Consider the following 21,313-nt stretch of genomic DNA (forward strand, 5'->3'; position numbering starts at 1 on the left):
GCTTGAACTCTTGCTCGTAATTCTGCCAGGTAGTGTTCCAATTCGTCATCTTTTTACCAATACATAGTCTATACCTCGGTGGCAATTGTTTCAGAATTTAATTTATAATTTAAAATTAAAGACATTATATGTGTACATTTATGTTATATTCATGGTTTTTGTTTGTATTTTTAGTACTATAATAATAGATAGCACATGAAGTTTAAAATATATTGTACATTACATTTTAATGTGACAAAATTGCATTCATTATATTATAACTTGTTAGTCTCCTGTTAATACAAATTAAAGAACATTTATTGATAATTTTATTAAGAAAATTAAAACTAATTAAAGTAAATATTACAGCAATCTAACTAATAATATAATAAAATATGTATTCGTCATTATATGTTAATTTTATTTCAAATTATTGACTCACATACTTGAATCACTATCCTCTTTCCACAATAAACAATAATATGAAAATAATTAATTTATGATATTCACCCAATTGTATTTTTTTTTTCAAAGAAAAATGATTCTCACTCTTACAATAACCACACGCTATTAGCTATTCTTAGATTTTAAAATGAACACTATTTATTTTCGTAGATTACAGGTGAATTGACTAATACCAAATGATTTAATACGAAATCTACGTTTTCAATAGAAATAAAATAAAATAAAATAAAAAGACCCGAGTGACTAATAGCTTGGAAGTGATAATAATTATAAAGATCTCTAGCTTCTCAAAATATAGAATTTTCACATTTATAACACTATAACTTTGATAGGCTAAAAATGATTTTTAAAATTTATTTTTATTAATAAATATGTTTATTTCACTTTAATAATTTTAATAGGAGTTAATTCCAGAAGTCTCTTGTGTTTGATGACAATTTCAAATTTAGTCACATACTATTATTTTTATCATTTAACACTACATATTATCATATTTTGGACACTTTTGGTCCTTTTGATAACTTTCTCAGTGAAACTCTATTTTAGGTAAAGGTATTTTCGTCTCTTCAATTTTGTTAATTATTTTCCCTATGAGTTAATTCCATCGGAGGTCTCTAGTCTTTGATGGTATTTCTAAATTTAGTCCTAGATAATCGTTTTTGTCATATATATAATAATCCAAACTATTATATTTTGGACATTTTTGGTCCTTCCGATGATTTTTTTTTTTTTTTTTTTTTTGAGTAGTGAAATCATATTTTAGAAAAAGGGTATTTTCCGATGACAAAGAAGAGGCTTCTTTCTTTTATTCCTTTTTTTTTTTTTTTCGGCTCTACAACTATAGTCCATGATTCACATAATCATGAATTAAAACCATATCGGTTAGACTAAAGTCGACCAAATGGCGACATTCAGAGCTTTCCAACTGCGTTGCAAAATGACATTCGCTAGAACTAACTCATTGGAAAAATAAAAATTAAAGAGACTAAATTACTCTTACCTTAAATAGAGTTTCACTGGAAAAAAAAATCATCGGAATAATCAAAAGTGTCCAAAATATGATAATCTAAGATGTTAAATGATAAAAATGATAATTTACAATTAAACTTAGAATTGCTACCAAAGACATCTGTTGGAATTAACTCTTTTTAACAAATTTTAGTATTGGGCTCAACTTTCGCACATTGTACATAAAAATATCTAGTATAAAATAAAGATATATAGTCAAGTTATCAGGTATTTGGTAAAAATGTAATATAATTATTAGATTGACGTGTTTATAAAATAAAGAGAATTAGCAAATATTTAGGGTGTGTTTGGTTACGTTCAAACATTGAAATCGGAATGATAATATGAATTAAATATTTAATAACGGTAATAGGTTCAAGTAAAAAGAATCAATTTGTTTGGTAGCAAAATAGGAATTGAAATCTAAATAAATAAATAAATAATTTATATATACTCACACACACACACATATATATATAAAGATTTCGTATTTAATATATATATGGATAACGACCTTTTTAATTTTTTTATTTTTTCATTTTTTTCTCTCTAATTTTTTATTTCATTGTTCAAAAGTATAGTCGTATAGGGGTAAAAGTTAAGGGAAATGAATTTTGTAATTAGTAAATGATTTGATTTCAATAATAAAATAATAAAAATAGGTAAACAGACATAATAATAAGTATCAAAAATAAAAACTCATAATAAGATACAAAAATTCCAACCAAACACACCACCTTATTGTGGCCTGCATTGTATTATGACGTTACAGGGGAATATGGAAGTGAATTTGAATTTTGGAGGGTTATAATGATAATTTATATATTTTAGAAGCGCAAGTAGTAAGTGCCGACATAACGTATTAACAGCATGTTAGTAAGTGCCCATCTTTCATATCATCCCCAAACACCTCTCCTACACCAAACTCGATCAATTTAAATTAGTTTTAATTTGCCTAGGAATGATTATATTTTGATTCGGATTGAACGATTCAAACTGAACCGTCCACAGTTAGAACTGAATCAAAATTAGAATCGTTCATACGGTTCTGATTTTAGATAATATATACAAATTCTATAAAATAAAATAAAATTTTTTATACAAACTCTATAAAACAAAAATTTTAAAAATGTATTCCCTAAAAAAAAAAAAAAAAAACTAATACACAATTAATATAAAAAACCGTGGTCATGTTTTGCCCGCGCCGCCATGAATCCCCCCTCTTTGCCTCTTTGGTGCTCACCGCCTTTACTCTTTCATATGTAGTCCCCTCTACTCATTTGCCCATTTCTTAGGAATTTTCATATTTAAAAAATCTTTATTTGTAATATGATATTAGCGAAAAAGAATATTGTTTAGTCTTTTATAAAGGCTTGGAAATTGATATTATTGGACGACAATAATCGGTTGTTAAGTATATTGTATATGTATATTAAGAATGTACTTTTTGTTATGGTTCACTCAGTATCCATATAATAATTTACCAATCGGTTAATTATAACAATTTACATAATGAAATAATTATCAAGTCAAATAATTAAAGTTAAATTAGTTTATAAAAAAATTGTCGAATCTATCATATTCAAATTATACCAATATACTATGGGTCAGGTCAAAGGGGTCTACCTGATTATACCTTGCATTGTAGATCTCGATTCAAAATAACTTTCAAATTATGTATTTGTTGACATATTCTGTATATTCAATCAATCCTTAAATAAATTAAAGACATCATAACATGGTATATATAAACACATGATATTTTAATAACATATTAAGTATTTGTACCTATTATGTGTGTAGTTAACTTTTATGTTATATGCTTTCAATTTATTTACAAGCACGTGAATCGACAATGCAAGATGGATTATAATCCATGGTATAACAATTGTCTATCAAATACTAAACACCTCCATTTGGTGTCCATGGTAAGGCTTGGGCTCAAGGAATATAATAGGATTAATAATGTGATTAGATGAAAATTTTACGATATTATCCTTACCATATCTGTTGGAGTGTCTTACATCAAAAGATTAGAAAGAGAGAAATGAATTTACAATGTTATCATTTCAACTAAAATTGTTTAGATTCAATTTGTAAAACTTGAATTGGTTTGGCCCAAATGTGTTTCAATTTATATAAACAAATTTGGTGCATTGGTCCATTATTTTTTTTTGTTTTATTTTGTTTTGTTAGTACTACTGACTTTGTTACAATGTTGTATTTTTGTTTAAATTATGTAATCTTTTATTTGTTGTAGTTATTCCTAATTCTTTTAATTAGGTTGAAAGTTATAAACTTTTATTTATTAATGACGAAGAAAATGCTTAATTATTATTCACATATGATAAGTAAACCACACTAAACAAATCATATGCAATGTGCTATGAAAATCATACTTCGATCCTCCCACTCAGTCACCCTTTTCGGGACTTAGAAACTTAATTTTAAAATACCACAAGCATGTCAAAATAAGTTATTCTTTAAAACTTCTATTAATTTTAAACTTAAAAATAAGTTATAAACTCTATTAAATACAATTTTTTATCTTGAAAATCTTCTCCCCTTTTATGTGTGGGTGTGATGGTAAATAATGCATAGTTTTATAAGATGTTTTGAAAATAAAGAGGCTAATTCATTAACTCATAAGCTAAAACGTTTACAATAAATAAAGATTGATGGAATGGTAAAACATTTCTTACAGTCAGACACAGAAACAAATTCCCTTACAATATTACAAAAAACTTAATTCAGACTATTTCACAAATAGGAAACTGAAGTCGTTTGGAAGAACTTAAAGCTGAAGACATAAGGGATGTTTTAATTGTGAAAATAGAGAAGTAAGAACCACAAACACATCATCCTCACATCTTACATTGCCAGAATTGTGATGGCACTCTCTCCCCCATCTTCTTCTATAATTTCTATGCCCAAACGAATATACCCATCAAAGTTGCAGAAGAGCTTGGTAATCACCAAGTCTGAGTTGAAAGACAAAGACCCATCAAAAAGCATAAAGCTTGAAATTGGGTCTCCAATAATCGTAGTTGAGGCTCCCAAGTACTTGAAAACTGCAGATTCTGTGCCTTGCCTCAGGGCTAATCCTGGCTTAGTCAAGCCTGGAGATGTGGGCAGGTCAGCTCAGCTTATCCTCTTATCCCATTTTCTGTATTTTCTCATATACATATGATTAAGCTTAATTATATGGATATTTCATTCTTTTCTAATTGAATTATATGGGATGGTTTTCAATTTCTCCAACCCAACCTGAAAGAAGTCAATTTAGCACCTGAATTTGATAGTTGTTAGCTGATTGTGTTAATTAGAGGGTATAACTAGTTGATAACATTAGCTGTGGTAAATTAACTGTTAGTTATAACTATTTGGTATAATTTCTTTTCTGAAAAAGTTAATTGAAAAAGTTATTTGAAGTAACTTTTTAAATTTTAGCATTTTGAAGTTACAAAAAGTTAATTAACCAAACACTTATATTGATATTTTAACTAAATCAAACAATTAATAGTGGTCAAATAAGTTAAAATTGGCCTTAGACCATTTTTTTACCAAATGGGGCCAAAATTTGTAATTAAGCTTGTCAATATGTTACTCGTATTTTTTTGCCAACAATGTTCTGACGACTGTTCGCCAAAACCTAAGTGACCTACAATAATTAATTTCTAAGCTTTGATACAATCATACAAGAAAATAAACTAGCTTCTCGTATAAAGTTTAAGAGCTTATTTGACCATTTTTTTTTCTAAATAAAAATGATAACCAAGAACTAAAATTTAGATAAAGAACCTGAATCAAACGGTGGTCACCCCTTACCTCTTATTTTTAATTTTTTTTGAAATAGTAAAACGAGTGTCAAACTCTCAAATTAAATTTCATTCTACATAATATAACTTTATTTATTATGTACTTTTAATACTTATATAAGCACATAAATACTTGCAGGATAGTATCAAGAAAGCCAAAAGATGTATGGGCAGTTCGTCTCAACATTGGCACTTACCTAATAGATGGAAAATACTTTAAGCCCTTGCAGGTTGATGAGTGAATCATAATGTGCCATGAAGATATATATATATATATATATATATATATATATATATATATATATATATATATATATATATGCCATCAACACTGTTTCCCCTATTTCAACATCAATAAAAAGTACTTGCTATTTCTTCACAAAACAGAGTCATGAATAAATATAAGAATATTGTACAGATCAGAGTAAGATATTTGCAAAATTTTGTGCATAAATTTGTATGGTATGTACATAAGCGATGCATGGATACATCAGCCAAGGATGAAGTATGTTGTGTGAATCGGAAGCTAGGTGCAAATGCAAGATATTCTGCTACTGAAATACTAGCAATATGATTATCGAGCACAATCTGGGCATTTACACGCAAAATCCTACCTTCAAATTAGGTCTAGCACCCCAACATAGACTTACCCTGTCTGGACATGGATGAACTTTGCCAGTGTCTTAGTACTGGCTCCCATTTCGGGAGGTGGTGAGATTAGAACGGTTAGAACTGTTGCTTCAAAAGCATGACTATATTGGCTGTCATAAATACCGAGAACAGCAGATAAGAAGAGTATGCTTAGACGTGACATAAGAACCGTAAAACTGAGACTTGTATATATCACCAAATGAGAATAGATGAGGCAGCCTTTCAAGGATTAACTTGGTAATAGGTAAGACGCATTTCAAATGAACACAAACATGACAGGAAAGGCAAACAAATGAAATCAAACTCAGAGTTGAGCAATACTTTGTGACAATTATTCATCAAACCAATATGTAAACAGGGGAACTAGATATGCAAAAGAAACTACACAGATACAGTAAATGCTTCCACTACTCTTAACAAATTAAGAAACTTTTCTAGAGTTCTTCACAGAACATACAAAGATTTATCTTCAAAAAGATACTTTTACTGCATTAGGAGCAAAGAAAATTATAGAATACAGACATACAGTCATCAACATTACCAAACCACATTTTTCAAAATCTCATAACCTATCACCTTTTATCATCACATGACAAAGGCACCAATGGACACTACCAAATCTCTTTTCAAATCAGCATATACTATCAAAATTTAAACCTGCCTAATATTAACAACTATGTAAACTCAAAACAGAACAGTACACGAGACTTAAGGACCATTGATCGCTGTAAGGAAAAGAATCATGTAAAAAGCACTTATGGAGTTCCACAAGATTACAAGAACTAGAACCCAGAATCAAAATTAAAAAATGAAAGTAGTAACAACATGTTGGCTCCATTCTCAAATAAGATGTACAATACGTAGACAAGAACTTTTGCCTAAGAAACTAACAAGTAAACTTCAGTATTGAGAGAAATGATTTGAAGAGTAAAAAGGACATCAGAAATGTTTACCACTTGCACTGATCATAGGTTACTATCATAGACAAAACAGATTATGCCACTCTTGATTGCAATATCTCTACACAAATTAAAAACCTTTTAAGTCATCAAGAATCTTGTTAGGATCAAGCTCTTACAACTTACGTCAAAAGCTATAGCTAGTGCGGCACAACTTTATTTCCTTACTAGACTTGACTCTTTACCAGCCTCCGCCCAACAATCCCCCAGCCACCGAGTGCTAGACCGTGACCTGGCTCTGATACCAGTTGTTAGGATCAAGTGCTTGCCAACTAGTAGTGAAGGCGCGACTTTATTACCTTACTCATAAACCACCATCACATTTTCGAGACGCTGGGTGCAGGACTTTACCCTTTCCCGGTCTCCATCCAACAATCCCCCACCCTTTCCCGGTCTCATCCAACAATCCCCCACCCACCAATGCTAGACTTGGCCCTTACCAGCCTCCGCCCAACAAATCTCAACGAGACATTTGAATATAGCTGAATAAACAACCATGCTATAGTGACCAGTTTTGACTCCTATAACAGAGTAGCCTAAGATATTAAAGTTCTAGGCATGCATAAAGGCCAAGCCACCAAATATGCATAAATAATGCAAGCATCTGGGAGCTCTCATTGCATCATTAACTCAAACACACAATCTAACAAGAAGATTTAGTAGTATTAGTAACATCTGCTGGCATGAACATGTCCCATGATCCACAACCTATTTTTTCATGCCTTAAAGAACCTCGGAAGCAAGATGATTCAGCTCTGAATTCCCAGATACCATGAACACTATGATATAGCTAATTGCAATAAGCTTCAAAGCAAGCATTCCGAATTTCTCAAGCTGAATGCAAATCAAAGAGTCGAACAGAAATTTATGTTTAAATAACAGCATTAAGAGAGACAAAAATCCAAAATATGCATAAGATACCAAAATCAAATACACTGTCGTAATATATCAGTACAACATCGTAATAATCGAGAGAACAGATAGTACAAAAATACGAAAGTGAAGCAATGCGAAAAACGCAGACGACAATGGACAGTCCATATAGAAATAGCAGCAACAAAAGGGGGGCTTATCTGATCCGGAAACTAAAAATGGGTGCATGTTGACCCGACCCGACCTGATGGAGCAGTTAATCAGTCCTGATTCTTAATCTTCTCGATCCGATTGTTGAGTTCATCGGTGCGGACGAGGAGATTGGTGACGGAGTATAGTATCCAGTAGAAGAAGAGGGCGGAGGCGATGAGGAGGGCATTGCGCTCGGACTTGATGATAGACTTGTGGAAGCGGAGGTGCTCGGCGGGAGAGCAGGCTTCGGGGGATTCACAGGTGGGTCGGGTCTCGTACTTGTAGTAGATGTCCATCATCAGGAACAAGCAGAAGGGGACGACGGATGATAGAGGCTTGAGGAGGCTCTGGGCGACGCTGACGAGGCCCTTGCGGAGCGGGTTAAGACCCGGGAGGGTGAGGAGGAGCACCATGATGGCCTCTGCTCCGGCGGTGTAGCCTAGCACAACCCACTCCAACGCCATTTTTGATGGTTAGGTGAAGAAGGCAAGACGGTCGGAGATTTCTCTGCAAATCTTAGGTGAAGAAGATGGAGGCCAATTCCTCTTATGCAACTACCCAAGTTCGATTTGGACCCTTTTCCCAAAAAAAAAAAAGTTCGATTTGGACCCACTTAATAACATGTGACACACGCGTCCATATAAAATAAAATTTATAAAAGATTGATTTTATTGTGAGACCGTCTTATGTATCAATAGACCAATCGTTATGTTATGGACCTGTGTCCAGCATGTATTGTAGACATGATAACGACATCGTTAGTGGCACCGTTATCTTCTTTTTTTTTTTTTTTCAGACCGCCTCATTGTAGAACTATATGTTCATAATTTTATCACTATATGTTCATAATGCCAGAGCTCTGTGTTCATAATTCCATAACTGTACATTCATACTTCCATAACTGTACATTCATAATTCTATAATTGTACATTCATAATTCTATAACTTACATTCATAATCCCCTAACTGTACATTCATAATTCCATAACTGTACATTCATAATTTTCGAAACTCTATGTTCACAATTTTAGAGCTTTATGTTCATAATTTTATCACTATATGTTCATAATTGTAAGTTCATAATGTCAGAGCTCTATGTTCATAATTACATAACTTACATTCATAATTCCATAACTGTACATTCATAATGCCACAAACGAATAACGTCGTTAACGGCGAGACAAAATCTTTTTTTTTTTTAAACTAGAATGCCGCGTTTTCCCTGAAAATGACGTCGTTTTGGACTCGTGTCCATAATGCATTATGTAGATTATAAAAAGGAATTAATATTAATAATTGACTTAAAAGAGGTTTCAATAATGTGTAAATATAATCGTTAATATTATGTTTTTCGGATATTAAATTCAAATATTCTACATAATCTAAACAATGTCATTTTCCAATAACTATTATGGCAATTAACAAATTAATTGTATAGATATTAAAGTTCGTTTGGAAGTATGAAAATGATTTCTGGAAAATGAGTTATTTTTCAGAAAATATTTTTTTCAATGTTTGGCTGCTCATCAAAAAATTGTTTTTGTGTATTTGATTCGTTTTCAGAAAATGAACAAGAAAATGATTATAATTGTATACTTAAACATTTTAATTGTTATATATCAAAAAAAAAACATTTTTATTGTTATGTTTAGAATATAACAACTTTTATTTTAAATTTCATGCAACATAAGTTATGGCTGTATTTAGTGGTTGTGGGTGGCGGTGGGTGATTGGCTGCTCTACTGCTGCAAACGGAAAATGACTTCCTCAAAAAGAAAAAAAAAATAGTGATTTGCCAGAAAATTTCCCTCTCAAGCCTTATACTGAACACCCAAAAAATGATTTTGAAATCATTTTTCGGGTTTCAAACGCACCTTTAGTATAACTGACTAATAATTATTATGATAACTAAGCTAATAATCTATCTATACTTATTATTAAAAACAAAATTCTTCTTTCATTTTTGCCCAAACACTTCTTCCACAATAAAAAGAAAAAAAGGAAAAAGGAAATAGAATTAACTTCTTAATAATAATAATAATAAGAAGGGAAAATGACACTTTTTCCCCCCTGAGTTATATACATAGCATTTTTTCCCCCTGAATTATTTAAGTGGCTCTTTTCCCCCAGAAATGTTAAATGGACATATTTACCCTTAAAATAAATATTTCATTTATTTTTTTCTGCAACAAATTATTACTATAATTTGGTTCAAACCAAACAGATACTATAGCAACCAAACCAAAATATTCCAATTACAATTTATAATCAAAACGTGATATTTATAGTTTATTAAAATTGCGAACCAGAATGACCGGTTCATGTTCCGAACTGAAAAAATAAAATACATTTATTGTTGAATTTAGATTATTTTAAAATAAAGACGGTTCAAAATCGCGAACCGGATCCGGGACCGCCGAACCGTTCATGATCCAGTTTTTTTATTCTTAAATATAATAAATTGAAATCCAAATATTGGATTCTAGATCTGAATCATAACCGAAAATTTTTAATTCGATTGCTATAGTGTCTGGTTTAGTTCGAACCGAATCGTGGTAATCTTGGAGAAGTAAAATAATTAAAATGTTTACTTTAAGGGTAGAAATGTCAATTTAATATATTAGGGGGGGGGAGGGGGGGGGGGAAACCACCACTTTTAAAATAATTGAGGGGCTAATGTGCTTACATAAATAATTGAGGGGGAAAAAGTGCTATAAATATATAACTTGGAGGGAAAAAGTGCCATTTTCTCTAATAATAATAATAACAATAATAATAATAATAATAATCTATATCTATGCTATAATTAAAAACAAAATTCTATTTACTTGATTTTTTGCCCAAATAATAGTAAATAGTAAAAGTAATTTTAAAAAGGAACATAAACTAAAAAAGAAATAGAAATATCCCACAATAATATTCTACATCATCAGTAAAAAATAGAACGAGAATTATGTAGAATAGAAAAGGAAATGAATATTAATAATTGACTAAAAAGAGGTTTCAATAATGTGAAAATATAATCGGCGATATTATTTTTTTTAAATGGAAAAATTGTTATATATGTAGACAAAAAATATATATTCCATACAAATAAATTAGGATAACAATTCATTCTTATAATTAAATTGTTAGAGAACGATGACATTTGCCTAATTTATAAAATACTAAACAATGATAAATAAAATCTTCAAAGTTATAGCACCGTGTGCGTACATTTAGACATTAGCACTATTATATTTGATGTTCTAATTTAAATAATTATATATCGATTCAAATATTTTTAATATATTACAACAAATGCATTATGTGAATCGCACGAATGAAAATACTAGTAAAAATATAAAAAAGAATATAATATTTTAGAAAATGTAATACTAATTAGAATAATTGTTTGTTTTTTTTTTTTTTTTTGAAAGCTACTGGTTCTATTACATTGTAGTATCTGTTCATATACTTTCTCAACCTACTGAAACACAAAGAACCAATAACGCCTCCACTGAGGCTTGAACTCATAATCTTCCAAATGGAAGTCCAACCCGGATACCATTAGACCACATAGTCCTGGTAGAATAATTGTTTGTTATTTATAAGAAAAATGTAATACTTTTAAATCAAAATGTAATATTTATGCTTGAATACTTATTTATGAAAAGGAAAATGTAATACTAATGATGAATAAATTATTTAATTGTTTTTTTTACTTACTTATGAAAAGGAAAATGTAATACTAATGATGAATAAATTATTTAATTGTTTTTTTTTTTTGAATGCTACTGGCCCTATTACATTATAGTATGTGTTCATATACTTTCTCAACCTACTGAAACACAAAGGAGCTAATAACGCCTCCATTAAAGCTCGAACTCACAACCTTCCAAATAGAAGTCCAACCCGGGTACCATTAAACCACATAGTCCTGGTAAATTATTTAATTGTTATTTATTAGAGAAAGTGTAATATTTATGAAAAATATGATACGTTTAAAATATAATACTTTTAAATCAAAATATAATATTAAAAGTTAAAAAATTATTTATGATGAAAATTGTAATACTTATCAAAAATCTGACTCACCATGTCATATAGAATAATTTGTCAAAATAAAATTATATTCTTTGGTCGGAGACGAATGGACGGTTTCGTCTTGGGCCGTCTCAAGCCATCTCCATGTTCGGGAAGACGGCCTATGACGAAGCCGTCACTTTGTCCCCGACCGAAACTAAAGGAGGTTTTTTTTTTAAATTATTTTATTTAAAATTATTTTAAAAAATAAAATTTAATTCGGTAACCACCAATGTCATCATTTTTACAGGTAAACAGGTAATTCTGGATTGAATTGTATGAGTTTTTGTTGTCCAAGGTCGCAATTACATTTTTTTAGTTTGATAGTCCAATTGCAATTTAGTGTGCATTTGAGTAGGTTATTTGAACCTTATTCTTATTAAAATTAATATTTATTTATGGTCTATGGTATAATTTGCCAATCGTTATACCGTGCACCACGGCGCACATAGCAATGTGCGTTCCGCGCCTCTCAAAATGACGTCGTTTTGTTAAGTAGTGTGGGGAATTGACGTGACGGAGTGTATGTGCATTCTGGTATAAAATTCTATACATTCTGTTATCAATTCTGTACATTGGAAACAGCGAATTTTTATCCTTTCAAAAAAGATTATGTGTATTCTATTATAAAATTCTGTATATTCTATTATATAATTCTGTACATTCTATTATATAATTTTGTACATTCGAAACATGAGAATTTTTTTTAAAGAGTTGAGAGTTTATGTGTATTATGTATTATGTTAGATTATGTGTATTATCCTTTCAAAAAAGAATATGTGTATTCAGTTATAAAATTTTGTATATTCTATTATACAATTCTGTACATTCAAAACATGAGAATCTTTTTATAAAACAAATTAACAGCAGACACTGAAAAAAATACAAAACAACCTCGTTTTGGGCTAGGACACACAACGCACAATGCATTGTGCGCCCTGGTGCCACCTACCACAATCTAAGCTCAGGCCCACTGGAGATATAAGATTACATGAATAAAGGTTCATGGACTCTTGAAAGGAAAGTCCAAGCCCAAGCCCATTTTATCGTTTAGACTTTAGAAAAAGCCTTGAAGTGATTTAGTGGCAAATTATGTCCTGGACCCGTGTCCATATTGAATTGTGGACACTGGCCCAAAACGACGTCGTTTTTTAAAAAAACGCGTCATTTAGTTTTAAAAAAAAAAATCGCGCGCGTTTTGCCGTTAACGACGTTATTTTTTTTTGGATTATGAATGTACAGTTATGTCGTTATAAATGTACAGTTATGCCGTTATGAATATACAGTTATGCAATTATGAAATTATGAACACAGAGCTCTAACATTATGAACTTACAATTATGAACATATATAGTGATAAAATTATGAACATAGAGCTCTAAAATTGTGAACATAGAGCTTCGAAAATTATGAATGTACAATTATGGAGTTATGAATGTACAGTTATGGAGTTATGAATGTACAGTTATGGAGTTATGAATGTACAGTTATAGAGTTATGAACGTACAGTTATGGAGTTATGAATGTATAGTTATTAACATATAGTAATAAAATTATGAACATATACTCTTACAATGAAGCGGTCTGAAATTAAAAAAAAAAAAAAAAAAAAAAAAAAAGAGAGAGAGAGATAACAGTGCCTAACGGCACTGTTACCCGTGTCCAGCAAGCATGCTGGACACGGATCCAACGCATAACGATTGTGATTTAGTCTATATTAATGTTATCATAATTAATACTCCTTCTATGGCAATTTATATCCTGCACCACGGCACGTGTTGCATTATGCACTCAGATGCAAAACGACGCCATTTCAATTTTATTCTTTTTTTGAAATTTTGCTACCCAGTGTTTGACAGTTAATTTTTCTTAAAAAAAAAAAATCTCATGTTAAAAAATGTACATAATGTTATACTAGAATACACATAATTGTATACATGAATGTACATAATTATATAACAAAATACACTTATACTTTTTTAAAAGATAATACACATAGTCTAACATAATACATAATAAACATAAACTTTTAACATAATACACATCAACTCTTAACATAATACACAAAAATTTCCTGATTCGAATGTACATAATTGTATTAAAAAAAATGTACATACATGTATAAAAAATGTACATAATAAAAAATATACATAATTGTATAAACAAATATACATAATCATGTCAACTTCCTACCGCGCCTCCCAAAACGACGTCGTTCGCGGGGCGCACAGTGCACTGTGCGCCGTGGTGCAGGGTATAACGATGGCCTTCTATCTCATTTTGCATGTCTTGTTTACTATTGAGTATTTATTAGTCAAACTAATTATTTCTTCATTGCTTATTTTATTTAGTAATTTTAATTATTTTTAAATTTATTTTTTTGTGTTTAATAGTATTTTTTAATGTAGTTTCTAAATATATAAATTTTAATATACTAATAATAAACTTAATATTATAAAAAAAAATTGAATTAAAAATAACTTCAATCAAACATCATTAACTAAATCCGACAAATAAAATGGGACGGAGGGACTAATTATATTATGACAAGCAAGGAAAAACAAACAAAGATCAAATTATACCATGAATTAGGGTCTATCTTGCATTATAAACCTTGGTCAAAAATGATTTCCTGATTGTGTCTTCAGTTAACAATTTATGTGCTTGTAAATAAATGAAGGCACATAATGTGTTGTGAACATATTATGTGTCTGCAATTAACATATTATGTGTCTGTAGTTATCGTGTTATGTGTCTGTAGTTAATTGTAGGTACAAAATATGACAACTGCAGAAATATAATTGTTGGATCATGATCTATAATACAAGATACACCATAGTTCATGGTATAACAATTGTGTTTGGCAAATTATGTTGTGGAACCAAGGTGGACACGGTTCTAAAACTGTTCATAATTATGAATATATAATTCAAAAATTATGAACATATAGTTCTATAATTATAAACATAGAGTTATGAACATAATTATGAACATATAATTATGTAATTATGAATATAGAGATTCAATAATTGTGAATATGAAATTCAAAAATTATGAATACATAGCTTTATAATTAAGAACATATAATTCAGTAATTATGAACATATAGTTCTGTAATTGTGAATATAGAGTTCAATAATTATGAATATGAAGTTAAAAAATTATGAATATATAACTTTATAATTATAAACATATATTTCAGTAATTATAAATATAGAAACGTTTTCACTTTACAAAGTGGACATGGTTTCACAACATAACGATTGATATTGTTTAGTTTGCAGTTTTGCACCAGCCATCTATAGTACAAGTGAAAATAGTTTCCCTTAAATAAGGTTTAGAGTCCAATCAAAATTCGAGTTCGAAAGCCGCTATAGTACATATATTAGAAAATGGTTTAGGCCATACTTGGTAAAATAATTAAATTATATGTCAATTTTGACTATTTAATTATTATTAGCTCTTTAACTTGGTTAAAAAATTAATATAAGTATTTGGTTAATTAGTTTTTTATAACTCCAAAATGCTAAAAATTCAAAATGCTACTCAAAGCAACTTTTTCAATTAGCCTTTTGAGAAAAAAAATTATACCAAACAGCTATCAGGTAACAGCCATTTTATCAAATATCGTTCTACAATCACCTAATGTTATCAACTAGTTATACCATTTAATTAACCAAATCAACTAACAGCTAACAGCTAACAACTATCAAGTAATAGCTATTTACCAAACTGGACGTAGTTTGGTTGTATTTGCTTAACGTAGAACCAAACAAATATGCTTCTCATAATAATACTATACTATGATAGTGGTATGCAGCGTAACAAGTTAATTGACTAAGTAACAATACAATTGTCATGCGAAATAAGTTCAGTTGGTTTAACTGATTATCTTTAAAGTTTGGCTCAAATGACCGTGTGGGAGTTTAAATCCTACTAAGAATTTGAGGGTCATTGGAAAACTAACCTTAAGTGATAAGAGACCAGTATAAATTGAAAAACTTAATGTAAAAAAACAAAAACAAAAACAAAAACAAAAATTCAAAAACAAAACAAAACAAACAATACAATACAATTATATACTCCGTATTTTTTTAGTACTGTTAACCCTATCACAATTGTTGAAATCATAATAAAAAGGAGCTATCTCAAAGGTAACTCCATTTGGATTCCTTTATGTATATAAATAATTAAATGCGCATAAATTCAGAAAGGCATAAAAGGCTATACATACACAAATTAATAAAGGTCTAAAGATGTTAAAGTGGGAAAATCCCTTTCCACTTTTTTCATCAAAAATTTTCATAATATACATAATTGGGCTAAGCTAGGGCTTTACATTCTCTCTCTCTCTCTCTCTCTCTCTCCATACTACTTTCACTTTTAAGTAAATAAATAGCAGTAAGGCAGTAAAGCCAATCTTCTCTGTTAGTGTATGTGTAGGCATATGTATATACACATGCCACGCACATTGAGCTTTACAACTCTCCTTGATGTTGCCATGCATCTTTTATGCTGTCCAATGTAGTATATGTACCACAAACTAAACTGGCAAATTATACGATGGACCAGGATTCACATTGTATTATGATTTATGAATTCTGATGACATTTAAATTATGTATTTGCAAGTTAATTAATATGTCTGTAAATAAATTAAAGACATATAATATGTTAACTACGTGCACATAACATGCAATTAACATATTACAAGGCAAGGTGAACCCTAGTCCACAGGATAACAATTGAACTAAACTATGTTGTTGTCTTTTTTTTTTTTTTTTTTTTTTTTTTTATGAAATAATACTAAAGAGTAGAAGCTTGCAAGCATATATATACTGGTTTGTTCTATCTTGGGCCATAAGCATGGCTTTAAAGGATATGCATGTTAATATATGTAAATGAAAGGAAGGATATACAGAATGATTCAGTCTGATCTGCTTTATCTATCTTTATCCAAATTAAAGGTTCTAACATGTAATCCACCACCACATTATATTAAGCTTTTGCAACACTACCTTAGCTTGTTATATATTCATGGGGGTATGTATATCATACATTTTCCACCGACATTATTCATAGGACTTTACTATAAAAGTCGAGCCAATAGAATCGGTATGCCTCTCGGAGCGAATTGGGATTAATCGGGTGGACTTAGAACACCTCGTGATTTACACCAAAAAACATTAGAGTGGACAAATAGCCATAGAAACAATTACCTAGATCTTAAGAAACTCGTTAGTTACAAGGGTGTGCACTAGATAAACTTTGCTCTAGTGTAATAACTTGCAAATTATAAAAGCGAGGTAAATTACACTATGAATATTTTGTGTAACAGGTTCAACTGAGAGAATGTTAGCTTCTTTTCTTGTGTTTATATATGGGAGTTAGGTCACATACACGAATCAATAAACTCATGTGATTTATAGATAGTAATTATTTCTTTAAAATATAATTATCGAGTATCTTGAATATAAATGTATCAATGAATGAGATTTATATTAAATAAAGTTTTAAATCAATCAAGTAAATAAAAATAAGATACATGTATTAAGTAACCATAGAATTATAAAAATATATACTTAATTAACTTGCAAATGGATCTTATATATAGTTTTGAATAAATAACATTATTCTGATCTGCAACTCGATCTAATTTCGGTTTCCAAGCGGTGCAATCTGCAGCCTTGACACATCTGGCAAAGTGAGATTTCCTCTTTATAGGTGAGTCCAAATTGTTCATCATCTCTTGCACTGTGAATCTTGTTGTGGTCCCAAATTCTTGTTTCAGAGATAGTTTTTTTTTTTTTTTTGGAAGGTTTCAGAGATAGTTGTTTGCAGTCCATTTTAGTTCATTCAATAATGTTCTTACTACAAATATGGATAATCTTAATTCTTAAGGTTTCAAGTTGAATTCCCTTTGAGAACGAGCAATATATTGACTTTCTTGGTTTGAGATGGTAAGTTATAGACAGTCTATGCTAGGTTGATTATCATGTTGTGTTCTTTTACCTGTTAAGATTACAAAAGTGACTTCGATCACCCATAATACAATTTTAGATAGTGATTGCGGACTTCAATTCCCATAATTCAAAAAGAAATAATTGGAGATAAATCTTACATATATATGGTAGCTAGAAAACAAAACACTAATTAATAATGTAAAAGAACATGAAATGGTGAATGATAACTAACATTAATGAAATGGTGAATGAATAAAATCCAATAATATCATCACATGAAACCGTACATAACCATCTGCATCTGTGTAAGTAATGAGGGAATCTTGACCTCTTTTCCTCCCTTTCCAGTTTTCCTTTCTTTTTTTTTTTTTTTTCTAAATAAGAAATTAAAGAAAATTAAACAATAAAGAGAGAAGGGCAAGTCGACGTTGATGAATAAAATGGGAAGAAAAAGCAGCCATAAAAAGCAAATGAAGTAGTTGCACTGTGGCCTCAAGATTGCCAATGTCAGAAATGTTGTATACTTATTTACCTGCAAAAAAAGTTTAAAGCTAGTAAAATAAGGAAAAAAAAAAAAAAAAAAAAAAAAAAAGAATCACGTAACATATTCTTATAGAATGATAGAAAGATGCAAAATTAAAGTATCATATTACGTAATAATAATAATTAGTTTAATTACCATTTCCGGTGAATATCCGTCTCATGAAAGTCAAGAAAACGATGAGCAGAGCAACTCCGGCTAACAATCCGATGATAAGGGCAAATGTCTTCTCACTCTCATTATGGGATTCTGCATTACATTATTCCACCCAAAAAAAAAAAATTAGTTAATTTGCATTAACTACCAAATACCAATTTATTAGGTAATTAAACTAGTTTAAGTTGTTGATAGCTGACTGATTCAAACTAAAATAATCAATATGTTAATACTACTGACTTTATTACAATGTAATATCTGTTCATAACTACTAAGACTCAAACCCACAACCTCCCTTATGACAAAGGAACTTAGTGTCATTAGACCACAAGGTCTTTGACTGTAACCTATTTTTTTTTTAGTATCCCTGACTCTGTTAAAGTTAAAGTGTAGTATCTGTACATAATTACTTCAAATATATTAACTAATTGTTTAGTTAAGGGGGTGGATTAGCATTATTACCATGGTTAGATTTGGCGGCATAAGCATGAGCTCCATTAGTGGTGTACCTAGCATAACATTTCCCCAAGAACATGTCCCCAAACAACGCGCCGCCGCACTCCGTCTTGAGGCGGTTGATCGCCTCCGCTATACAACTCTGGCACTTCCCGTTGCTGAGATCACCGACGCACTGCGCCACGCCGTTCACCTCCTGGGACCCACCCACTCTGTACAGCCCTCCGGCCCCACTCATCAGCCCCGCCAGAACGGCGTCGCGGCGGCTCATCATCTCCGCGTCGAACCCGTTCGACGGCCCGCACTTCTTGTACACCACCGTCTTATCCTCCGCCCCGACGAAGCTCGTGTTGTCGTACTTCACGAAACACCCGTTGAGCTGCAGCTCGCCGCCGCAGGTCTGGCGGCAGAGGTCGCCGAGCTGGCTCACCGACCGGGCCACGCAGGTGGCGCAGTCCGGCATGGACAGGTCGCCGCGGCATTGGTAGAGGCCGTTCACCACGTCCGCCTGGCTCGACCCCATCACGCTGTACTTGTTGTAGGACGAGTAGGTGGCCGAGTTGACCAGGGAAGTGAGTAGCGAGTTGAGGTTGGACTCGTAGGGCGAGTCGGAGGAGTACTTTATCCGGGAGCAGCCGCCGTAGAGGAAGCCGTCGACGGAGGAGTCCGAGAGTGTGAGAAGAAGAGAGGAGTGTGAAAAGACAAGAACGCCCATGAAAGAAACAAGAAAATGCAAACTTGATGTGGCCATGATTGAGGTTTTCTTGGGATGTTTGAATGATCGGCAGTCATGCATATATATACAATCACATGTATATATAATAATAATATAATTACATATTCTACTCGACTACTCCAAAGAAAATAATTTGTTAGCATTCTTAATTTGAGTCAATTAGACAAACTAAACTTATTTAATTACTTCTTTATAATCTTTTATGACTATAATTACAACATAAGATTTACTCAGTGCACAACTTTCAGGTTGCAGGTTTTCTTTCATCAATTAATAATCAATAATATAATTATAAATTTATAATACTAACATGCAAATTAAAGCTTTTATGTGAAGAAAGCAAAAGAAAAAGAGAAAAATATAGAAGGGAGTAAGGGACCATTGCATGAGTTATGAGTATGTACCATCCCAATCCTACGTAGTTTATTTTGTTTTGTTTGCGTAGATAAAGCTAGCTGTTGAAATTAATATATTATCTACATATATATATATATATATATATATATATATATATATATATACACATATTATTATGCATGCTTTTTGATAAGTTAGTTGATGGGGTGAGGACCCCGGCCCAAGAAGAGGGGTCCACGAGAGAGGGGCCCAAGAGAAAAAAAGCACAAGATAGAAGATAAGGGTCAGTAAAAGAAGAAGCCCGATGAGGGTCTGGGCCGAGTCCAGGAGTCGGTCCGGACCAAGCAAGGAAGAAGACTCGGCTCAGAGGCCAGAAAGAAGCATTCAAGTCGGTCTAAGAGCCGTTGAAGGAACACTCAATGCGGCATTCAAGAGGACTCGGTCAAAAAGATCGTTAAGAGGCCAAAGAGCCGTTGGTCGACTCGGTAACAGCGACCGAACGGTCTAGTAGTGTAAATAGCCTTGAAAGCAATGATTAATGTACTTCAACTCGGATGGAGGGGAGCCTGCTATATAAAGGCCCCCTCCACACTTGTAAGAGAGGCGAGTTCATGCCCAGACACACACACTTAGAGACTTGATTATCCGTCTTTGCGATCACTTTTTAAGAAAGGTGAATCCACCAACCAAAGGTTGTGTTGGACCTCCTTGGACGGAAAACCCAAAAACCAACATTTATAATAAAGTTTTCTAATTATGGGGCATGGCCCATAATTTGGAACGCACTTAGGTTATTACCTCAGCTAAAATACTTAAACACCAATAATTTTATTATTGTAATATATAACGCACGAAAATTTTTTAACGATAAATATTTCACATTTTGAATATATATTTACATTAAAAATTTGAAACATTTCAGAATCATTTATGTAATTAAAAAAATCTAATAACATTTAGGGGCTCAACTGCTCAAGGCACGTTCCAAAGGATATACAATTAAAAAAAATTAAATGTTAATTCTTATTTCTTGATTGGCCCAGTTACTGTATGCAAAGGTTACGATTACTTTTACATTATAGCTTTATTGGAAAT

At 31.4% G+C, this 21,313-nt stretch overlaps 3 protein-coding genes across 4 annotated transcripts; 1 reads left to right on the top strand and 2 right to left on the bottom strand.

Moving 5' to 3' along the window:
• Nucleotides 1-4,239: 4,239 nt before the first annotated feature.
• LOC109180608 lies at nucleotides 4,240-5,724 on the top strand. 2 transcript variants are annotated; one of them, XM_019330283.1, is made up of 3 exons: nucleotides 4,240-4,587; nucleotides 5,410-5,539; nucleotides 5,592-5,724. In XM_019330283.1, exons 1-2 carry the CDS (start codon nucleotides 4,343-4,345, stop codon nucleotides 5,510-5,512), a joined length of 348 nt encoding a protein of 115 aa, XP_019185828.1. In that variant the 5' UTR covers nucleotides 4,240-4,342; the 3' UTR covers nucleotides 5,513-5,539; nucleotides 5,592-5,724. The 2 variants fall into 2 exon arrangements, with proteins under 2 accessions (XP_019185828.1, XP_019185829.1); XM_019330284.1 differs by having other exon boundaries at nucleotides 5,410-5,531; nucleotides 5,584-5,708.
• A 2,040-nt stretch (nucleotides 5,725-7,764) lies between these two features.
• On the bottom strand, nucleotides 7,765-8,512 carry LOC109180607. Its single transcript, XM_019330282.1, has one exon. It carries the CDS (start codon nucleotides 8,407-8,409, stop codon nucleotides 8,014-8,016), a length of 396 nt encoding a protein of 131 aa, XP_019185827.1. The 5' UTR covers nucleotides 8,410-8,512; the 3' UTR covers nucleotides 7,765-8,013.
• Nucleotides 8,513-18,339: 9,827 nt separating this feature from the next.
• Nucleotides 18,340-19,904, bottom strand: LOC109180274 (cysteine-rich repeat secretory protein 60). The gene is made up of 3 exons (XM_019329765.1): nucleotides 19,132-19,904; nucleotides 18,652-18,762; nucleotides 18,340-18,504 (listed from the first exon to the last, which is right to left on the bottom strand). The coding sequence occupies exons 1-3, from the start codon at nucleotides 19,874-19,876 to the stop codon at nucleotides 18,497-18,499; spliced, it is 864 nt and encodes a 287-aa protein (XP_019185310.1). The 5' UTR covers nucleotides 19,877-19,904; the 3' UTR covers nucleotides 18,340-18,496.
• Between the last annotated feature and the right edge of the window lie 1,409 nt (nucleotides 19,905-21,313).

This window comes from Ipomoea nil, unplaced genomic scaffold, assembly GCF_001879475.1.
Source record: "Ipomoea nil cultivar Tokyo-kokei standard unplaced genomic scaffold, Asagao_1.1 scaffold1026, whole genome shotgun sequence".
Taxonomy (NCBI): Eukaryota; Viridiplantae; Streptophyta; class Magnoliopsida; order Solanales; family Convolvulaceae; genus Ipomoea; species Ipomoea nil.